The sequence below is a fragment of the Lepisma saccharinum genome, chromosome 4 (assembly GCF_977018435.1).
Source record: "Lepisma saccharinum chromosome 4, izLepSacc3.1, whole genome shotgun sequence".
Lineage (NCBI taxonomy): Eukaryota > Metazoa > Arthropoda > Insecta > Zygentoma > Lepismatidae > Lepisma > Lepisma saccharinum.
This window is the reverse complement of record NC_139232.1, coordinates 1,654,630-1,672,816: the sequence shown is the minus strand read 5'-3', so window position 1 is coordinate 1,672,816 and position 18,187 is coordinate 1,654,630. Positions and strand designations below refer to the sequence as shown.

Genomic DNA, 18,187 nt, shown 5'->3' with positions numbered 1-18,187 from the left:
CTTAGCACCACGCCATGAAGGCGTATAGGGGGTGTGGGGGTAACGCCCCACACTTTCTTGATCCGGTCGTGAGTGGGGGTGATGTGATCAGCACCACGCCCCTGACCGCCTTTATTTTTTGCTGGCTAAAGATTAGTTGGAAAACCCTTCGCTGCTTCATTTCTCGTGAATTCTAGCCTGATTTGATATATCACATCACCCCCTTTCCTTTGAAATTTGTGTGTTGAATTCAATATGGCGGTCAACAATATGCTGGACCTGCACTTGACACACACAGCTAGAGATCTAGTGCCTAACCTATTTCTTTCATTACAAGGATAACTCCTTTACATTTTGTAGGGGTGTTAACACATTCGGGTCTGGTCTCATAATACAGCATTTTTACCTCTGGACTGCGGTTTTTCGTTGTTTTTCAAAAAATCATAGAAAAAATATTTTTAATTTGTTTTTATCTACCACACAATTCTTAAATCTACAAAACTTCCTCTTTTCAATGAACAAAAATTTGTTAAATGTGAAGAAAAAAAAAGTACAACATTGTAACAAATGTTAATATAGAGATATTTTAAGTTCGTAATCTGGAAATTTCAATAATTAACTACATAAACTATCAATACATCTTTTCAATCTTGCATAAGAATACATCTTATGTGCACATAACAAAAAATAATTACAAATTATAGGTAATTAGCTTTTGTGTGAAAAAGTGGCTGCAGGACAGGACCAGACGATGTATCAGTTGGTTCTGCGTCATCTGTAAAAATTAAACAAATAAATAAACAAACTAAATAAATAAAATAAATTTTCATTTGACATACACTATACAAAATAATAAATGGAAAAACTAAAAATACATCAGTGCATGTAGGAGAATCAAGCAAGAGGCAAGATGAATAGACCCAAAAATATTACCTCTTCTCACTTCATTCATAAAATACTAGAGTTTGCAACACTGTTTATATTGTCAACAATTAATTATTACGAATATAACCTACCTTCCAAATCTTCAAATTCATCTGCATCATCAAAATCGTCACTAACTTCAAACTCTGAGGCAGAATTTCCGCTATGCAGTCTGGATCTAACGGGATCTAACGATGCCATTCTAAACAAACAATGCAACAACAATGCAACGTACATCAACCCGAACACAAACAGTCCCAGGTGCGAGATAAAAATAGGACATGAGTCACCTAGCAGTCGGAATTTCAAAAGAGCGGCTTGAATGAACATGCACATGAGACGAAGTATGAACATAGCCCATTCTTAATCGGCAAAGGGATTGCATACTGCAGGACTGGCTATGCCCGTTGTTCGTCCACATTGACTTTAAGTGCCCTGCTAGCTATGCCCGTCGTGAGAACCCAATGTGTTAAAGGACTTTTAACTAGTCATAGTTCATGTAATGAGGCTTTTATCAGTCACATAGTTACACATTATTTTGTATCTTCTGATCCCATTGCAGTCCCAGAATGATATTTTGATGTTTTATAGAATGGCATGAGGGACAAAATATATTTTTTTCACGATTTTTGGTGATGACATGTTTTGAGATATTCAAGGTCAAATGTCAGGGTCACGTGAATTTTTTTTATCCAAAGGTAGGCTTGTTTAATATCACTGGAAAGCTTGTTCAATTCCCTATACAATAAGCTTTATTTGAGCCTCCTAGGCGAAATAGGGGCGGAGTTACAGCACATTTAGTATAGCTAAGCGGGCTCAAAAAGGGCAATTTCTGCTAACTTTGACCTTGAATAATTTAACAATTACAAGACAAACTAAACTAAAAATTTCATAGTTACTAAGTTCCATGCATAGTTTCAACTCCCCAAATTTCATGACAATCGGAGATTGTCAGGTTGGGGACTGTGTTGATTTCGTATGGAATGACTCATATATCATGCATGAAAGTTATACATGTTAATGTAAAAAAAGAATTATATTTAGAATGCATTTATCAAGAATTTTCTGTCTGAAAAATAGTTTGTGTGCTTGTTTTCCATTATTAATGTGAAATTGTACACGTTGAAAAAATAATTAAAATCGTTTGATCAAACACAAATGCTTTAGCACCAACTTCTACCCCCTTTTTGCATAATTTACAAGGATAATAACATCTTTGATATTACAACTACTACTACAGGGTGTCCCACGAATGGTGCAACTGGGAATTAAGAGTGGCGTTACTTTGTAACCGAAACCTGTACATACATAAGTCATACACCAAATGTTAGCCCTGTCCAAGTAGATATTTTTAAACATAGAAACAACGAACGGGGTGCAGTGTTGCCAAATGTAAGTGAAAGTGTAAATTTATTTTTCCACAAAGCATGGAAATTGCATGTCAAACATTCGTACGGAAATTTGGACGTCAATTTCCACCTTGGGTAGGTGGACTATTTCGCCATCTATAGTTCAGAGAAGAAAACCGATCGTTTTCGCATATAGCCAATCCTGAAATGCCTCGTAAAGGCGTACCGGTCCAAATGGGTGTTTTAAAAAAATTATGAGGTACAGTGGCAACACTGTTGATGTTTGAAGGCAACAAAAGGTGTGTTTAGTGATGGTCTATGACATGGAAATACTGGAAACAGGAAAAAAAGAAAATGAAAATTATGGTGAAAAAAGTGTTACTTACCTACTCCTGGCAACCATGCAATGCGATAAGAGCGCCCACCGAACGAGAACAAAAGAATCAGAATCAGTTAGTTGTGTACTCAGAACTGTTTGAGCCGTGCATTTCGCATTGTTCGTAGGGGAAGATTAGAATTGTTCTGTGAAATGAAGTACTCTTTGGAAGAGAGGGTGTTCATTGTGGAACATTTTTGTTCACAATCGTACGCTAGTGTAAAAATTGTTTCGCGAGAAATATCCGAATAACAGTGTTCCAGAAAATTCGACGATATATCGACTTGTTTCCAGATTTCGTGAAACAGGATCAGATATGACAAACCCTACCACAGACAACCACCAGTTTTGACGCAAGGTGTGCTGCAGGATGTGGAGCAGAGAATATCACAATCTCCCAGGAAATCTGTTCGTAAACTTGCTGCACAGTCAGGTGTATCAAAAACAACAACTCAACGAGCGTTAAAACAATTGCAGAACTGAAGGAAGCAGACAAAGGTGCACGTGTAAGATACTGCCAGTGGTTTAGAAATTTTATTAGACAATGGTGTGAATATTTTGGATAAGGTTTTTTTCACGGATGAAGCATGGTTCCACTTAAATGGATATGTCAACAGTCAAAATTCTCGACACTGGTCAAGTAACAATCCCCATTTATTACATGAACAATCACTTCATCCACAAAAGATCGATGTGTGGGGCGCGATTTCGCGGAGAAAAATAATCGGTCCATTCTTTTTCAACACAACAGTTGACGGAATAGTTTATCGTGACCTTATCACACAGTTTATTTCTCTGTTGGAACGTGATTGTTGGTTTCAACAAGACTCCGCAACATGTCACATGTCTAATGAAACTTTAGACATGTTGGCAGAGTTTTTTGGCGATCACATTATAAGCAAAATCTTATGGCCCAGTCGCTCCCCGGATCTGACGTCTCCAGATTTTTTTCTGTGGGGTTATTTGAAACAAACAGTTTACATTAATAACCGAAGAACACTTGATGATCTAAAAATAAACATTTGCACAGCCATTAACAATATAAACCAATCATCCTTGCATAAAGTTGCTTCCATCATGATAAAACGTGTTGATGAATGCCTCAGGGAAAATGGTTGTCATTTTCAACATCTTTTGTAAAGCTACACTGCCTGTTACGCGCATTGCATGGTTGCCAGGAGTAGGTAAGTAACACTTTTTTCACCATAATTTTCATTTTCTTTTTTCCCTGTTTCCAGCATTTCCATGTCATAGACCATCACTAAACACACCTTTTGTTGCCTTCAAACATCAACAGTGTTGCCACTGTACCTCATATTTTTTTTAAAACACCCATTTGGACCGGTACGCCTTTACGAGGCATTTCAGGATTGACTATATGCGAAAACGATCGGTTTTCTTCTCTGAACTATAGATGGTGAAATAGTCCACCTACCCAAGGTGGAAATTGACGTCCAAATTTCCGTACGAATGTTTGACATGCAATTTTCCATGCTTTGTGGAAAAATAAATTTACACTTTCACTTACATTTGGCAACACTGCACCCCGTTTGTTGTTTCTATGTTTAAAAATATCTACTTGGACAGGGCTAACATTTGGTGTATGACTTATGTATGTACAGGTTTCGGTTACAAAGTAACGCAACTCTTAATTCCCAGTTGCGCCGTTCATGGGACACCCTGTACTAATAATAATAATGTTGGTCCCGGGTTCAAATCCCGGCTTGGGCATGGATATTTGTGAGTGTCCATTCATCAATTTTATCATATCATCACTTATCCCAATCTTCGGAAATTAGTCAAAAGTGGCACAAGAAACGAAGTAAAATAAAGCAAATCAATAATAATAATGTTATAATAATATAACATTATTATTATTAGGATTAATATTATTAAAATTATTATTATTATTATTATTGGTACTTTTATCCTGGTACTTGCCCCCCCCCCCCCTGCCCCCAAGACAAAAATTCGTGGTTGCACCTCTGATTACTTATTGTATTTGATTTGTAAGGAACATATACAGTTCATACGATGCCTAGTCTATCCCGTGTCGTAATACAAATGTTATCCCTTTCCTACAAAATAATAAAACTGTTCATGGCAACAGCGATTTTATAATGTCGTTGCATACATATGTAGTAGCACCATGCTTTCTGGGACCTCGGAAAATACATGAACTACAGGCTCCCCCGTGACTAACTAGCGACACTAGTGCCACTGCTCCAACGTCAGGGTTTCAAATGCCTTGGTGGATCTATAGGATAGGTAATATAGTTTTTCGAGGGTTCGTGAACAAAACAAAATGTAAATTGTTTTTAAGTCCATTTTATACTCCGATACATCAATCAGGACTGGACTTAAAGTTTAAATCGGAATACGTACCACTGTGCAATGTACCTTCACAGGGGATCAAACCCAGGACCTCTTTCATTACACCATCATCGGTGAGTCCCCTGAAATGAGCAAAACATCATTGAGGAAACTTGTTCATCTTCATGTTCTCTCGCCCTGTGAAAGTTTATTGATGATATAGGGTGACATCCTACACACGTCTTCCAGACACACACATGCAGGCACCCCCCCCCCCTCCCCTGTACACACACGTTTGTATGCTGTGCCCTTCCAGAAAAAACAATTCTAAATCCGCCTATAGATATATCTGCTATCAAATAATAACCGTCACTTACCTTGACAGTTCTTTGAGATAATTTTGCAACGAGGTTTCCAATATCTTCATTCATTACTTTTGTTATGCCTTCTTGTTGAATATCAGTCTGAAAGTACGCACGTTTCACTCTCGCAATTAGGATGGGATTTCTCTGAACTTAAATCGACCTTTTCTGAGGTTCTATTTGTGGAATGTGAAGCTTTAACTTCCATTTTTTGTTTCTTTTCAAAATAATCTAATAATGTATTTTTCCTCTTTTTCTCTATCCATCTTTAGTTCCATGTCAAAAATCTATTACACACGCAGTAACATAACACACAACACAACCACTTTGACTTGCTTTGCTACCTTGCAGACTGCAACTCGCTACAGTGAACACCAGACTTGGGGCAAAGATCCCGGGCTAGTGTTTGTGTTTCCGGGAAGCAGAATGTCTGCGCCCTGCATCCAGCTTGGTCCAGCTCAAATTACGTCACCAGTGTTGACAGCAACCATTAAGTCACTAGTGTTGGCAACTGCTAAATTATTTACACGGAAATTCAAGTGAGATCTTTCACAAATTTTACAAGAAAATTCAATAAACTGATGGCTGGAAATTGGTTGAGGAAAAAGTATCTTAATTTGTAAAGAGCACAAGAGTAAATCGTATAATATTTTGGCAAATGAAATGTTTTTATTTTGTTTATGAAACTGACTGGGCCAATTGGACACCCCTCCCTTCCTCCCGGCATGCTATTCTACAAAACATCGCTTGCCTCCTTCGTAAGACCATGCTTTGCTACTGCCTGCAACAATTATTATTGTTATTGATATTTTGAAATAAATATGCATCCAGGTGCAAGATAAGATTTGGACTTACTTAGCCTACTAATTGCAGTGATTCAAATCTCACAGAACTTTGCTCTGCTGGCATAAATGGTATAAGAAGGGAAAAGAAAGAAAAGGGAAGTTAGCAGCACTGTCCTAACAGATAAGGGAGGGTCATTCTCCTAAGACGGTCATCATGGGTGAAAGAAAGGGGAGGAGGGATTCCTTCAGTTCGCATTCCAAGGGTTACAGCTCTTTTTCTTTACCATACTGAGAAGGAAATTCTCCTTCCTGAATGCCTGTGCGTTGCTGTCACTAAACTCCAACAATACAGTTCTCATTGCCAAATGTAAACATTGGCGATTTGGTACTCAACACATTTATGAAATAAAATTTATTATATTTTTGCTTTGAATTTTTTTAATGACAACCAAGGGGGGGGGGGGGTTAACCCCACCGCAGGGATCCTGGGTTTGAATCATGGCCTGGGCATAGATGTTTATGAGTGTCCATTCATAAATTTCATCACTCATCCCCATCTTCACAAATTAGCCAAAAGTGGCACAAAAAGCAAAGGAAAATACAGTAAATCAATCATAAGAAATATTAGCTCGTATCTTATCTGTTCTTGCAAGGTGCACTGACCTAGGAGAAAGCAAGAGAGACTGAGGTCCTCCAGAAGATGCAGTGGAGCATCGAGATGACTGGAGGAGTGTCTCACCGTCTGAAATTCTTGCAGACTCTTCCTGGATCAGCAATTACATTTATTTCTGATATGAAAGCTTTAACCTTTTTTTGTTTCAGAGTGTTGCCAGCAGGTCTAGAATTTCTTAAATGGTGGTTGGGGGGAAGGTGCCTTCGCCATATACATTTCAGTATTTCATTCACATATCTGAGTCATCAAATTCTATATTGATTTTTTTTTAAATCTGAAACAAAATTATTACCTTAATTACTACCCTTCATATTAAACATATTCCAATTCTATAATAAAAAAAAAACTTGAAGGGTTTGGATTTGAACCTGTGAAGCCTAATTCACTACAACAAAAAAGAAAAAGCTAAGTATTTTGAAACGTGTCCATGATTGCACAATTTAGCATATTGTGAGATCATTTCTTGGACATTGGATAATACTTTGCAACTTATTGCTAAATATATTTCACCTAACTATTTGTCCCTATCTCTGTCTTCAGACTTGACAGCGATTTCCTTCAGGTGTATTACTACCAAATGCAGTGTTTCCAACCATGTCATTGTTCATGATTAGAAGTGTAGAAGAGCAATCTTTGTTGATGGATCATTTGAAGAGAATATATATTGTAATATTTTGCCTATTTCTTTGGTCAGTTTTTAATGCCTAGAAATGCGGACTCTAATAATTATTCTCATGTGTGCACAATTTCCCTATCTTACTTTACATACACTCTCATGCAAGTGTACAATTCTAATAATCTTAGTATGAGCGTTGACATATCTATAAGAATTCAGTGAAACATCGGCAATGGCTGGGTTGTCCCAACTGGTAAGCATTGCAGGAAAATACCACAGAAAGACCAAATTGCAAATTTTCGAAATTGTAATTTTTAAGTTATTTGACAAGTGTTAGTTTTCATCATTTCATAAGCGTTAATGTGATAAAAACTGTGTTAAGAGCAAAAATGTTACTTACTTTCAAATATTATAGTCATAACACAATATATCTAGAATGCATGCAAAATGCATGAATCAAAAAAAATTATAGCGATGAAGATGTACGAGGGACACTGTCGGTGAATAACTCTGAAAATTTGATTTAAATTAGGACTGAGCCGATACTGATGCCGATGTATCAGTATCGGCCGATACCAGTGGTATTGGTATTGGAAAGTATAGGTTGGATTTTTATTTACAGATACCGAACTACTTTTCCGGTATTTTGATCTTTCATGGCGTCCGCACAAATGCTGCACAACACTTTTGCGGAGTTTAATTACTCTGGAAATTATGCAAAATTCGAAATTACTTTATATTTTGCACCAATTTTGCGGTAAAACTGGTTAAAACTGGATTTTGTGATTACATATCATGTGCTTTAATATTTTGATGCAATTCTTGAATATTTCAAAGCACAAAATTCTTGGTAAATTGGAGTAGAATACTTACACACGGATAGTGATCAATATTTTGAACAGCTTTAAACAATTTTCAAGTATCGGTATCGGTGGAAATCAGTAAGAGTATTAACATCGGCTTAGCCCTAATTTAAATATATTTTAAAATATGGATATTTGTTTGATATAACGAGAAAATGAGCAATTTAAATACCACTTGAGGTTCAGCAGTCAGCATATTTAAATCCTGGGTAGAGGGGTTTGTAGTTGTAATCCAGAATAGCATCTTGTGGACTTAAACTTGCTTTGAACAACACAGATTCCATTATAGAAGTCTCCGCAATAGTGTATTTTCCAATACATCTCAATGGCAGGTGGCATGCGAGGCATGCCAATTTGGTGCAAAACATAGCATTTGTTCATTACGGCTAGTTTTTAATGGAATGTTGCAGTGAAGGCATGCAGCAGGTTAGTGGCAGACTTAATTATTCATAAATACTCAAGATTTATTCACATATATGTTACATACACTTTAAAACAGCACTACTAATACAATTAAGAATCTTACTGTATGCACTTCCTTCTTTTGATACATGTGATTTTCTTTTCCAACATATTTTATTTATAAGTAAGTACATTTTAGTAACACTCTTTCTGTCTCTCATACATCTATCTAGTTATCCTTATCACAGCTTACAAATAAATTTCAAAATGTAGGCACTCTTTGGTATTCAAATTGCAACAAAGAAAACTATAAATCCCATCAATAAAAGAACCATACTATAAATCAAGTGATATGTTTATAAGAACAATATGATATGTTTCTGAAGAAGTATTTGGACCCCTTCATGTACATACACGTCCTCCTCCGTAGTCGAGCGGGTTAAGGCGTTCACTCGTCTTGAGATCGTTCGCTGCGGGACGGCGTAGGTTCGAATCCGACTCTGGTCGGAATTTATTCGGCCTACGTATAGGGCCGGTGGCAACCCACCATTGTGAGGAAATTGGGAAGCTCCGAGTGAGTGAGCGTAACCCGGTCGAGAAGACCTACAGTAAAACGGCTGGGGGTTCGTCGGGCTGATCACCCGTCCCCCTTTACTGGTCTAAGAACTCCACGCTCCAACAAGGTGACGGAGGAACAGTGTGGGAGGGAGACCAGCAGTCGGTAGGTAAGCCAAGGCCCTTCAAGGTGCTGTAGAGCTGTGGGTTATTATCATGTACATACACACATCTACTATAACACCATTATTTTCCTTACGATACATGGAGATCATGCTAGAAGCTGATTTTCCTTGAATATACATTAAGATATTTATTAATATCATGATCTCTACAGCCTATTAATTTTAATAACCATCTGAATGTTAGTGATAATATTTCTTTATCGGCATCCAATGTTAATTTGACATTAACCATTGTCTAGAGCTTATACATAACCTAACACTATATTTTGACAGAGCACCTCTTCCTTTGTCTTCAGGTGAATAAATTTATTCTTTCCAGTGGTGAGGATCGAAGCTGCAACAGATCTGGATTTTACTACAAATCAGGTGTGCTAACCAACTACTATGGGGGCACCATGGAATACTTGGTTAGTGCACCTGGGTATTGTCCAATTAATATTGCATGCTATTAATTTTTAATTACTAACAATAAACTACTTCCTAAAACAGTGCATTTATTAATGAAAAATATGGATATTTTATGAGGTAGTGTCTTGTTAGTACTATATACACTAAAAAACTGATGAATTTTGGAAATTCCATGTGACCATATGTATTTTTATGCATTGTGCATCAAATAATATTCCTTTAGAAGTATGAATCTTACCATTTTCAATGTTTGTACCTCTTGAAAATAATGCATATTTATGGATCAAGAAACATTATTTGATGTGCAAGTTCACTGTTCACAACATTACCCTCTGTGCATCATATTACTGACAGAGGGAGAATTAATAATTGATGGTTCTTTTAAACTTTTATGTAAAGAATCTGTGAAATAAGTACAAATGTACAAAAACGTTCCATTATATGTATTTGCATTCATGCCCTTATCTCCACTTACAAGACTCAAAAAGTGTTTAGTTGTATTTGAATTTTTCACATGTTTAAATAATATTTTACTTCTTCTTTAGATAGTACAAACAAATAATTCAGTTACTTTGAAGAAATAAAAAGTATTTGTGGACTGAAATTTATTAAATTCACCATTTTTTTAGTGTGTACAAGAAACTACTTAATATTAATATTTTATTAGCACAGGTGAATACGGTAGACATTGTGATCAGAATTGTAATGATAGCAAGTAAGTGCATATGCATGTTCATTAACCATAAATACATAAAAATACATACATGTATATGCATAAATCAGAAACATATAAAAATACGAACATACACAAGAAAGATAAAAAGTTAAAAAATTATAAAAATTCATTCTTATGTATTATCAAATTACGATCTATTTTGAAGTTAGATTCAGTCTTGAAGAACGTTTTCTAAAATGTGGTGGTACTTCATCTGCAAAAAACAGAAAAAAAAGCCTATTGTTAAGTTGTTATTCTCAACATGAATGTGAGTGGGGTATACACAGTGATGAGAATCGTAATGACAGCAAGTAAGTTTTCTTTAGGGAACAGAATCATGTTGCCAATAGATCCAGTTTTAAAACTTTAGGTGACACTACACAGATCAAAGGATGCTTTGATGACACTGCCACACGAATATTTCACATTTCTATTATCATTGATCTCTACCACTCTTTCTGACTTACATCTAATATTCTCAGAGATACTTTTTTTTTCTTAACATAACACAGTATGCCAAAATGTCCCTTTTTTGTGACAATGACTTATCAGCATAGAAATACTGCACCAATACACCTTCTCTATCATAAATATGAAATGGAAACAACAGAAATATTGGAAAAATGGAAGCAGCAAAAACAAGACCAAGAAACTGTTGCATAGAAGTTATTTCACATTTCAATGTCAACAGTGTGCCATTTCACTTTGAAAGCTAAAATGATTAATGAGGTGAACTTTAATCGCATGTGTGAGAACTTTTACGAAATGTTATTTGAAAAGAATTGTGTTTTGAAGAATTTCCATCCATCGGCAAAATATCAATGAATGACTAATTCTAAAGACTATTTGGTTGAAGAAAAAAAAAAGTAGTGCTCCCCTGTGCTTAGCACCATGCCATGAAGGCGTATAGGGGGTGTGGGTGTAACGCCCCATACTTTCTTGATCCGGTCGTGAGTGGGGGTGATGTGATCAACATCATGCCCCTGACCGCCTTTACCCCCCAGGGTTTCCCCCAGGTACACATGTCATTCGACGCTGGGTGGGTGCTGGGGCCACTTCCAACGTTAGAAAAGTTCCCGGATTTGAACTGGCTGGGGATCGAACCTGGGACCTTTAGCATGGTAGTCAGACGCGTTACCGACTGAGCCACCGCAGCCATATATTGCATTGCATATTTCGTAGTTTTCAAACATAAGTATTTATGACAAAATAGTTTTTATATTAAAATGTGTAAAATTTGCCATCTCGTTTTTTCATCAGGAAAATATGAAAAATGTCCTGGTTTGTTGTTCTAAAAATCTGGTCACCTTATTTTCATTCAAACTTTTCCAAGTAAGTATACAAATTATTGGACTCGTTAGTTGAAAACATGAAACACAGATAAACTCACTTTATGTAGAGAAATTTGACAGATTTAATGTTTTGTGATACACATTGCATTGTTATACACACTGCAAGTACTGTCAGCACTTCGTATGACCACCTTTGGCTCTTTTTGAGCCCATTTTAATTACTGCTTGTGTACAATTCTTATATCACTCTTACTTCTAAACTTCAAACCACATGGTTTTTTAAATTACATGTTGCTCCAGAGATACAAATAAAGAACACCCTTACAACAATCAGAATTAATATTATTTCCTTTGTTGTACCCAAAAAAAATAGCATAAATAACAGGGTAAACAATGGTAACACTTTTAAGCCTTGTTTCCATGTTAATAAAGCATTAAAATGATGACAAACGCAAAATTTATTGTATAAAAAATATACACTGAAAACGTAATGTTTCCACCTTCTAACAGGGTCTTCTTCAGGCGAAGATTCACGATAAATTGATGAAAGATACAACCATCATTATATATATATACACTCCCAGTACAGCTTCCATACTCAAAACAACATGAAGGTGCCAGTCTTTATCAGAGAAACATTTCCTGTCAGGAATTCCTGAGTGTGGAACCCCTGACAGGTAATTGACAGGTACTTGGTGAGAGTCTGTGCCTTATCAATTCCTCCACTTCTGGACTTGGGACAGATTCCTTACATCCTGGACTCCTTCCCCCTCTTTTCTTTCTTCTTTGCTCCTTTCTTTCTCTCATCCTTTCCACTCTTTCTAACACTCTTTTCCATTCTTTGTTGGTTTTCAGTCCCCCATTCGAGTTCATTATTTCTTCCTCTCCTTTTTCTCGATTTCCTTGGCCTCTTTCCACTTCCTCACTAGTCCTCTCTTCTCTCTCTCCTTATCCTTCTAGTCTTCCGATTCTCTTTAGTCTTACGTCATCCTTATCTTGCTTCAACCTGTCTTTCAGTCTCTTCTTTGTTTGCCCTATGTACACACTATCACATTCCTTGCAATTCCTAAGCAACATAAGGATGACGTAAGACTGAAAAGGGAGAAAAATGCTATATTCAAGCACACAAAATAAATGGGACACAACATAGAATGGGAGAAGACTAGAAGGATAAGGAGGGAGAAGAGAGGACTAGTAAGGAAATTGAAAGAGGCCAAGGACAGAGAAAAAGGGACAGGAAGAAATAATGAACTGGAATGGGGGACTGAAAATCAATAAAGAATGGAAAGGATAAGAGAAAGGAAGGAGGAAAGAAAAGAGGGGGAAGGAGTCCAGGATGTAAGGAATCTGTCCCAAGTCCAGAAGTGGAGGAATTGATAAGGCACAGACTCTCACCAAGTACCTGTCAACTACCTGTCAGGGGGTTCCACACTCAGGAATTCATGACAGGAAATGTTTCTCTGATAAGGACTGGCACCTTCATGTTGTTCTGAGTATGGAGGCTGTACTGGCAGTGTATATATAATATGATGGTTGTATCTTTCATCAATTTATCGTGAATCTTCGCCTGAAGAAGACCCTGTTAGAAGGTGGAAAAGTTAAGTTTTTAGTGTATATTTTTTATACAATAAATTTTGCCTTGGTTAGCAGCATTTTAATGTTTTATTAGGTTAAACAATGTACATATTGTTCCAGGCATTTTTGTGAATGTGCAAAGAATCGTGTTGCCACCTATTCTTGGGACACAGTAAAAGAAAGGATTGTGAGAAACAAGATTATATCCAAGCAGACAAACAGATTAATCCCATAAAAAGTTATAACAATCGTCGAATTTATTTATTTAGAACACTTTCAAAACAAGGAAGTTTGTCTTTCTTACAATGAGGTCAATAATTTGGCTAATACTGTATATGAAAAATTCGCCGACTTTCTCACACGTGCGAATAACAAAGAAATAGACTGGAAGCCACGCTACCACTTGTGAGGTGGGAGGATGCAAAGAACAACATCAATTACATGCTGCAGAATCTTGGAATACCAAAAAAACTAAAGTCTCTCCGAAAGAAACTTACCCACCTAGGAGGAACATGGCCGAGTGAGAGTGCGATCGACCCAGATGGCGGACAAGAAAAAACCATCGTAAATCTGTTGAATCTCTTCGATCCCATGCAAATTCAAAGAACTCCTTGCCTACGGCAATAAGTTTAACGTACAAAACAATAAGACCCCCCCCCCCCCTTGGCCTCATATGTGCGGCAGAAAAAGCAGCTTGTTTTGCCCCCCAACCCCAAGATTCAGCAAACATCCAAAAATCAGCAGCCGGAATTTTTCAAAAAGTGATAGCCAGCAGTGAAACCAGGAAACCTAACCCTGTGCACCAAAAAATCATGACTGCTGGTGTCTAAAATACAACAAAATCGAACCAGTTTGTAATTATGCACAAAGGCGATTATGGGGAAAAAAAAGTGAAATACAAACTAAACAGTGACTCATACAGTGTCATCACAAAGGACCACACAGACAGGTACAATAGAATTGTGAAAAATGCAGTGAAATCTAGATTATACTCAGTGAACGAGAACAAATTTCTTCTCAACCACCACCATTCACCTGCCATTGCCTATGGCATTCCCAAGGCTCATAAACCTGGAATCCCCATGCACCTTATAATAGCTGGCTTCAATCACACAACAGTCCACCTAACAAACTGGCTAAAAAACAAAATATCTCAGTTCAACTACAAACTAACGTATGTGTTCCGCAACAATGCCGATGCTAAAAATCTGATGACGTCAATAGTACACGCTGACAGTGCAAAATTAGCCAGCATTAACATAGTAGATATGTACAATTCAATCCCCATAGATGTAGCTTTGCGTTCAGTTGAAAGATGGCTGACAATAAACAGAATCCCTGCTCTAGAGGTACAAAAAACAATCAGACTGTTGGAAGTTTGTTTAAAACACAACTATTTTCAGTTTGAGGATAAATTCTTCAAAACAGTCTTGAGAGCCTTGCGATGGGCAATCTGCTATCAGCTCCTTTGGCCAACATAGTCATGCACCTGGCTGAAAAAGAGATACTCCCAGTAGCATACGCAGGATTTCATCAAGGGGGTGTTATTTCTAAAACTTCCTCCAAATTCACAATACCATTGCTTTATTATACTTTCATTAATTCATTTGTTTAAATACTACTAAAAATACTACTAATGCAGCTGCTGTTACTACTAATATCACAACTATTATTAAGTAGTAGAGATCTACCTTATTTATGAAAGCAATACTTTCTAGTCATTCGATTGTTAACAAATTCTAGGAGCATTTCTTGTTTCTTTGTTATGAAATAATTGTCTAGTCAACGGTTATTTGTATATGATAGGCGAGACATTTTAAGTGTGAAGAAAATCCATAAAACAAGCAAATAAATTAAATTAATTGAAACAATCAAAATATGAAACTCATCCAAGGAGCCGCGGTGGTCTAGTCTGACGACAACCTCTCGGGAAATCCAGGTTCGATTCCCAGAATTAGTTGGAATTTATCCAGCCTTATCCCTGCACCCAGCCTCATATCAATGGGCACCTGAGAGCAACCCTGAGGGATAAAGGCTGCAGGAGCATGGTGCTGATCACATCACCCAAAAAATGGCCGATATCAAGAATGTGTGGAGTCACACCACTACATGTGCCTTCATGGCACGGTGCTATATGCACGGGGAAATTTACATTACCTTTACCTATGGAACTTGCCCAGCATGATGATGAGGCACCAGAATACATGTTGCTAAATTCCACTGAGTCTATGTTTTCGTTCAAAAGTAAGTTTATAGACATTCCAACACATTTATCACTTCTAGGTGATTCACAAAGCACTTCTACAACATTATTTAATGATGTGGATGTAGACTTCGAGAGTTCACAAGGGGATGCGAAATCAGTACTAGGATGGAGGTTCACAATAATGTCAGCACACTGCGACGAAGCATGGAATTTTCATAATTCTTGCGAGAGTCACTGCGTGACTTTTTGGAAGAAAAAAAATTGAACTTTGCGCCCACTTAGATTGTTTAGACATATCGACGGATCCTAAACTACACTGTAAAGATTTATGAGAAACGTGCCAATACTACTCTCAAAATCTACTATGCATGGGCACGATAATTCACATCAGGATTGCCTCGATGTTCTTACCAACAAAACATTTCAGAATAGTTAAGCTTATTGCCGGCCCCATGGCGGAGTGGTTAGCACATCATGCTACAACACCAGGGATCCCGGGTTCAAACCCCAGCATGGACATGGATGTTTGTGAGTGTTCATTCATCAATTTCATCATATCATCACTCATCCCTATCTTCGCAAATTAGCCAAAAGTGGCACAAAAAGCAAAGTTAAAATAAAGCAATCAAGCAAGTTAAACTTATTGTTCTTCGAATTCAGGAATTCAAACGTATCATGTAAACAATGATAAGGCAGACTGGTGATTGTGTATTCTTGTAGGCCTAGCGTTTGTCTACATTAGCAGCTTACAACGAACCAAGAACTTTATTTAGTTAAACTCATTGTTCACAGAAAAAATACATGTTCGTTGAACATTGTTGCAGCTGTTGTAAATCACAGTTGCCCTCATATCTAATTTTCAAGAATTCATGTTTATTTTCAACGCATTTATGACATGTATTGTCATAAGGCATATTTATATTAGATTAATTACACACATGCGATAAGTCTGTTGTAAAAAATATCACGTCCGACGAATTTGTGTAACTATGCTAAGAATTCACGATAGGTGGGGCGTAAATGCTAATAGCAGAAATCTCTGCTTTTGTTAATACTTGAGAAAGCCGCTAGATGGCATTGACTTTTCTACATGTAAAGGCGAAAATTCCGAAGTTGTGATGTATTTGGTTATTCTTTTACTTATCAAAAATTAATTTCATTGTTAATTTAACAACATTGTTACTTGTGTTGGTCATGAATATACCGACTATTTAGTTTCTCAAAATATAAACGACAAATCATGTGTAGGCCCTTGCAGTGGGACATTTCGGGCAAAAGCTCTTTTGACATTTTATCATTTCACAAGAAAGAGTAGTTCAAGGATACTAATGTTTGGGATCCTTAACACACGTATTTAGGTAAGTAAATATTTGTGTCCATTGCGTATAGTGGTTTGCTATTCAGGCAGATGACAAGTGTGATGTACAAAAAAAAGAGAAGGGAGAATGCATGATGGGCCTGCAAAAAAAATGGTGATGTAGGTGGATATACAATAAAGCCGAGGAGAAGAACCATGCTGCATGGGAATCATAATTCAAATTATTATTATTATATTTTTACTGTCGTAGATCTTTGACTGATAAATTAGCCATTATAATTTTTTTCTACAGCATTTTCCATAATATTTCAAAAGCTCAAGGGTGGGGGGAATGTAAACCCGGTAACCCCCCTTGCATACGCCACTGGATACTCCACACTCCAGAACTGCAATACATCCCATATGGAAGGTACGCGGACGACACAATAGTCATATACAAAAAGACAGAAAAGCTCAACCTTCTAGTTAACAAGGTAAATAGCATCCACCCCAGGCTCAACTTCACCGTAGAACAAGAGAAACATTGTAAGATCAACTTCCTTGACATCACCATCAGCCGTGCACTTAACAAATTCATAACCGTCTACAGAAAACCAGATGCAGGCAACCAGTACATACATGCTCTCTCTCTCTCTCTCTCTCTCTCGCCACCCCTCCCAAACAAAAAGCTAATGTGTGGCTGAACTTTTATCGAAGAGGCTCTCTTACTGTTGCAGAGAAGAGAATCTACGAGAAGAGATAGCCACCATCACTGAAATAGCCCTGAAAAATGGCTACAAAGACGCACAACTTTCCACTAGGTGCAGTAAAGCGGAAATACAGGTCATGCACACTAATCAGCCACAACATCTAACAACCAATACAAATGGTTTGCCTTCCCCTACCATCCCATCACATCCAACCGCATATCTAAAGCCCTTCTCCCATATGGCATCAAAGTAGCACACAAACCCAATGCCAAAATAGCTGATAAACTAAACAAACACAAACTGTACTTCCTCTCCCCCTTGATAACCCAGGTGTATACGATGCAGAGTGCGAGTGCAAGGCACATTACATTGGCAGGTCCATCAGATTTGTCAATGAAAGAATCCAACAGCACCTAACAGACCGAAAAAAGCCCAACCCACTACTGGTCTTGTTAAACACATCAAATACAATAGCCATAAAATTCAAAAGGTATAAGTCAAACACACTGCCCACACGCTCGTACACACCAAAATGAAGGAAACACATGCAATAATGCACTTCCCGCATGAGCTAAATATAGATAGTGGACAGGCAGACAACA

General features: G+C 37.3%; 1 protein-coding gene across 1 annotated transcript in view; it reads right to left on the bottom strand.

The window, feature by feature from the left end:
* Positions 1-9,393: 9,393 nt before the first annotated feature.
* LOC145986358 (uncharacterized) overlaps positions 9,394-18,187 on the bottom strand; it is a 110,285-nt gene continuing 101,491 nt past the window's right edge. The window contains exon 15 of the mRNA XM_083120239.1: positions 9,394-10,719. Coding sequence (XP_082976365.1) covers positions 10,661-10,719 — 59 coding nt within the window. The 3' untranslated portion in view covers positions 9,394-10,660. The remainder of the gene's footprint in view (positions 10,720-18,187) is intronic.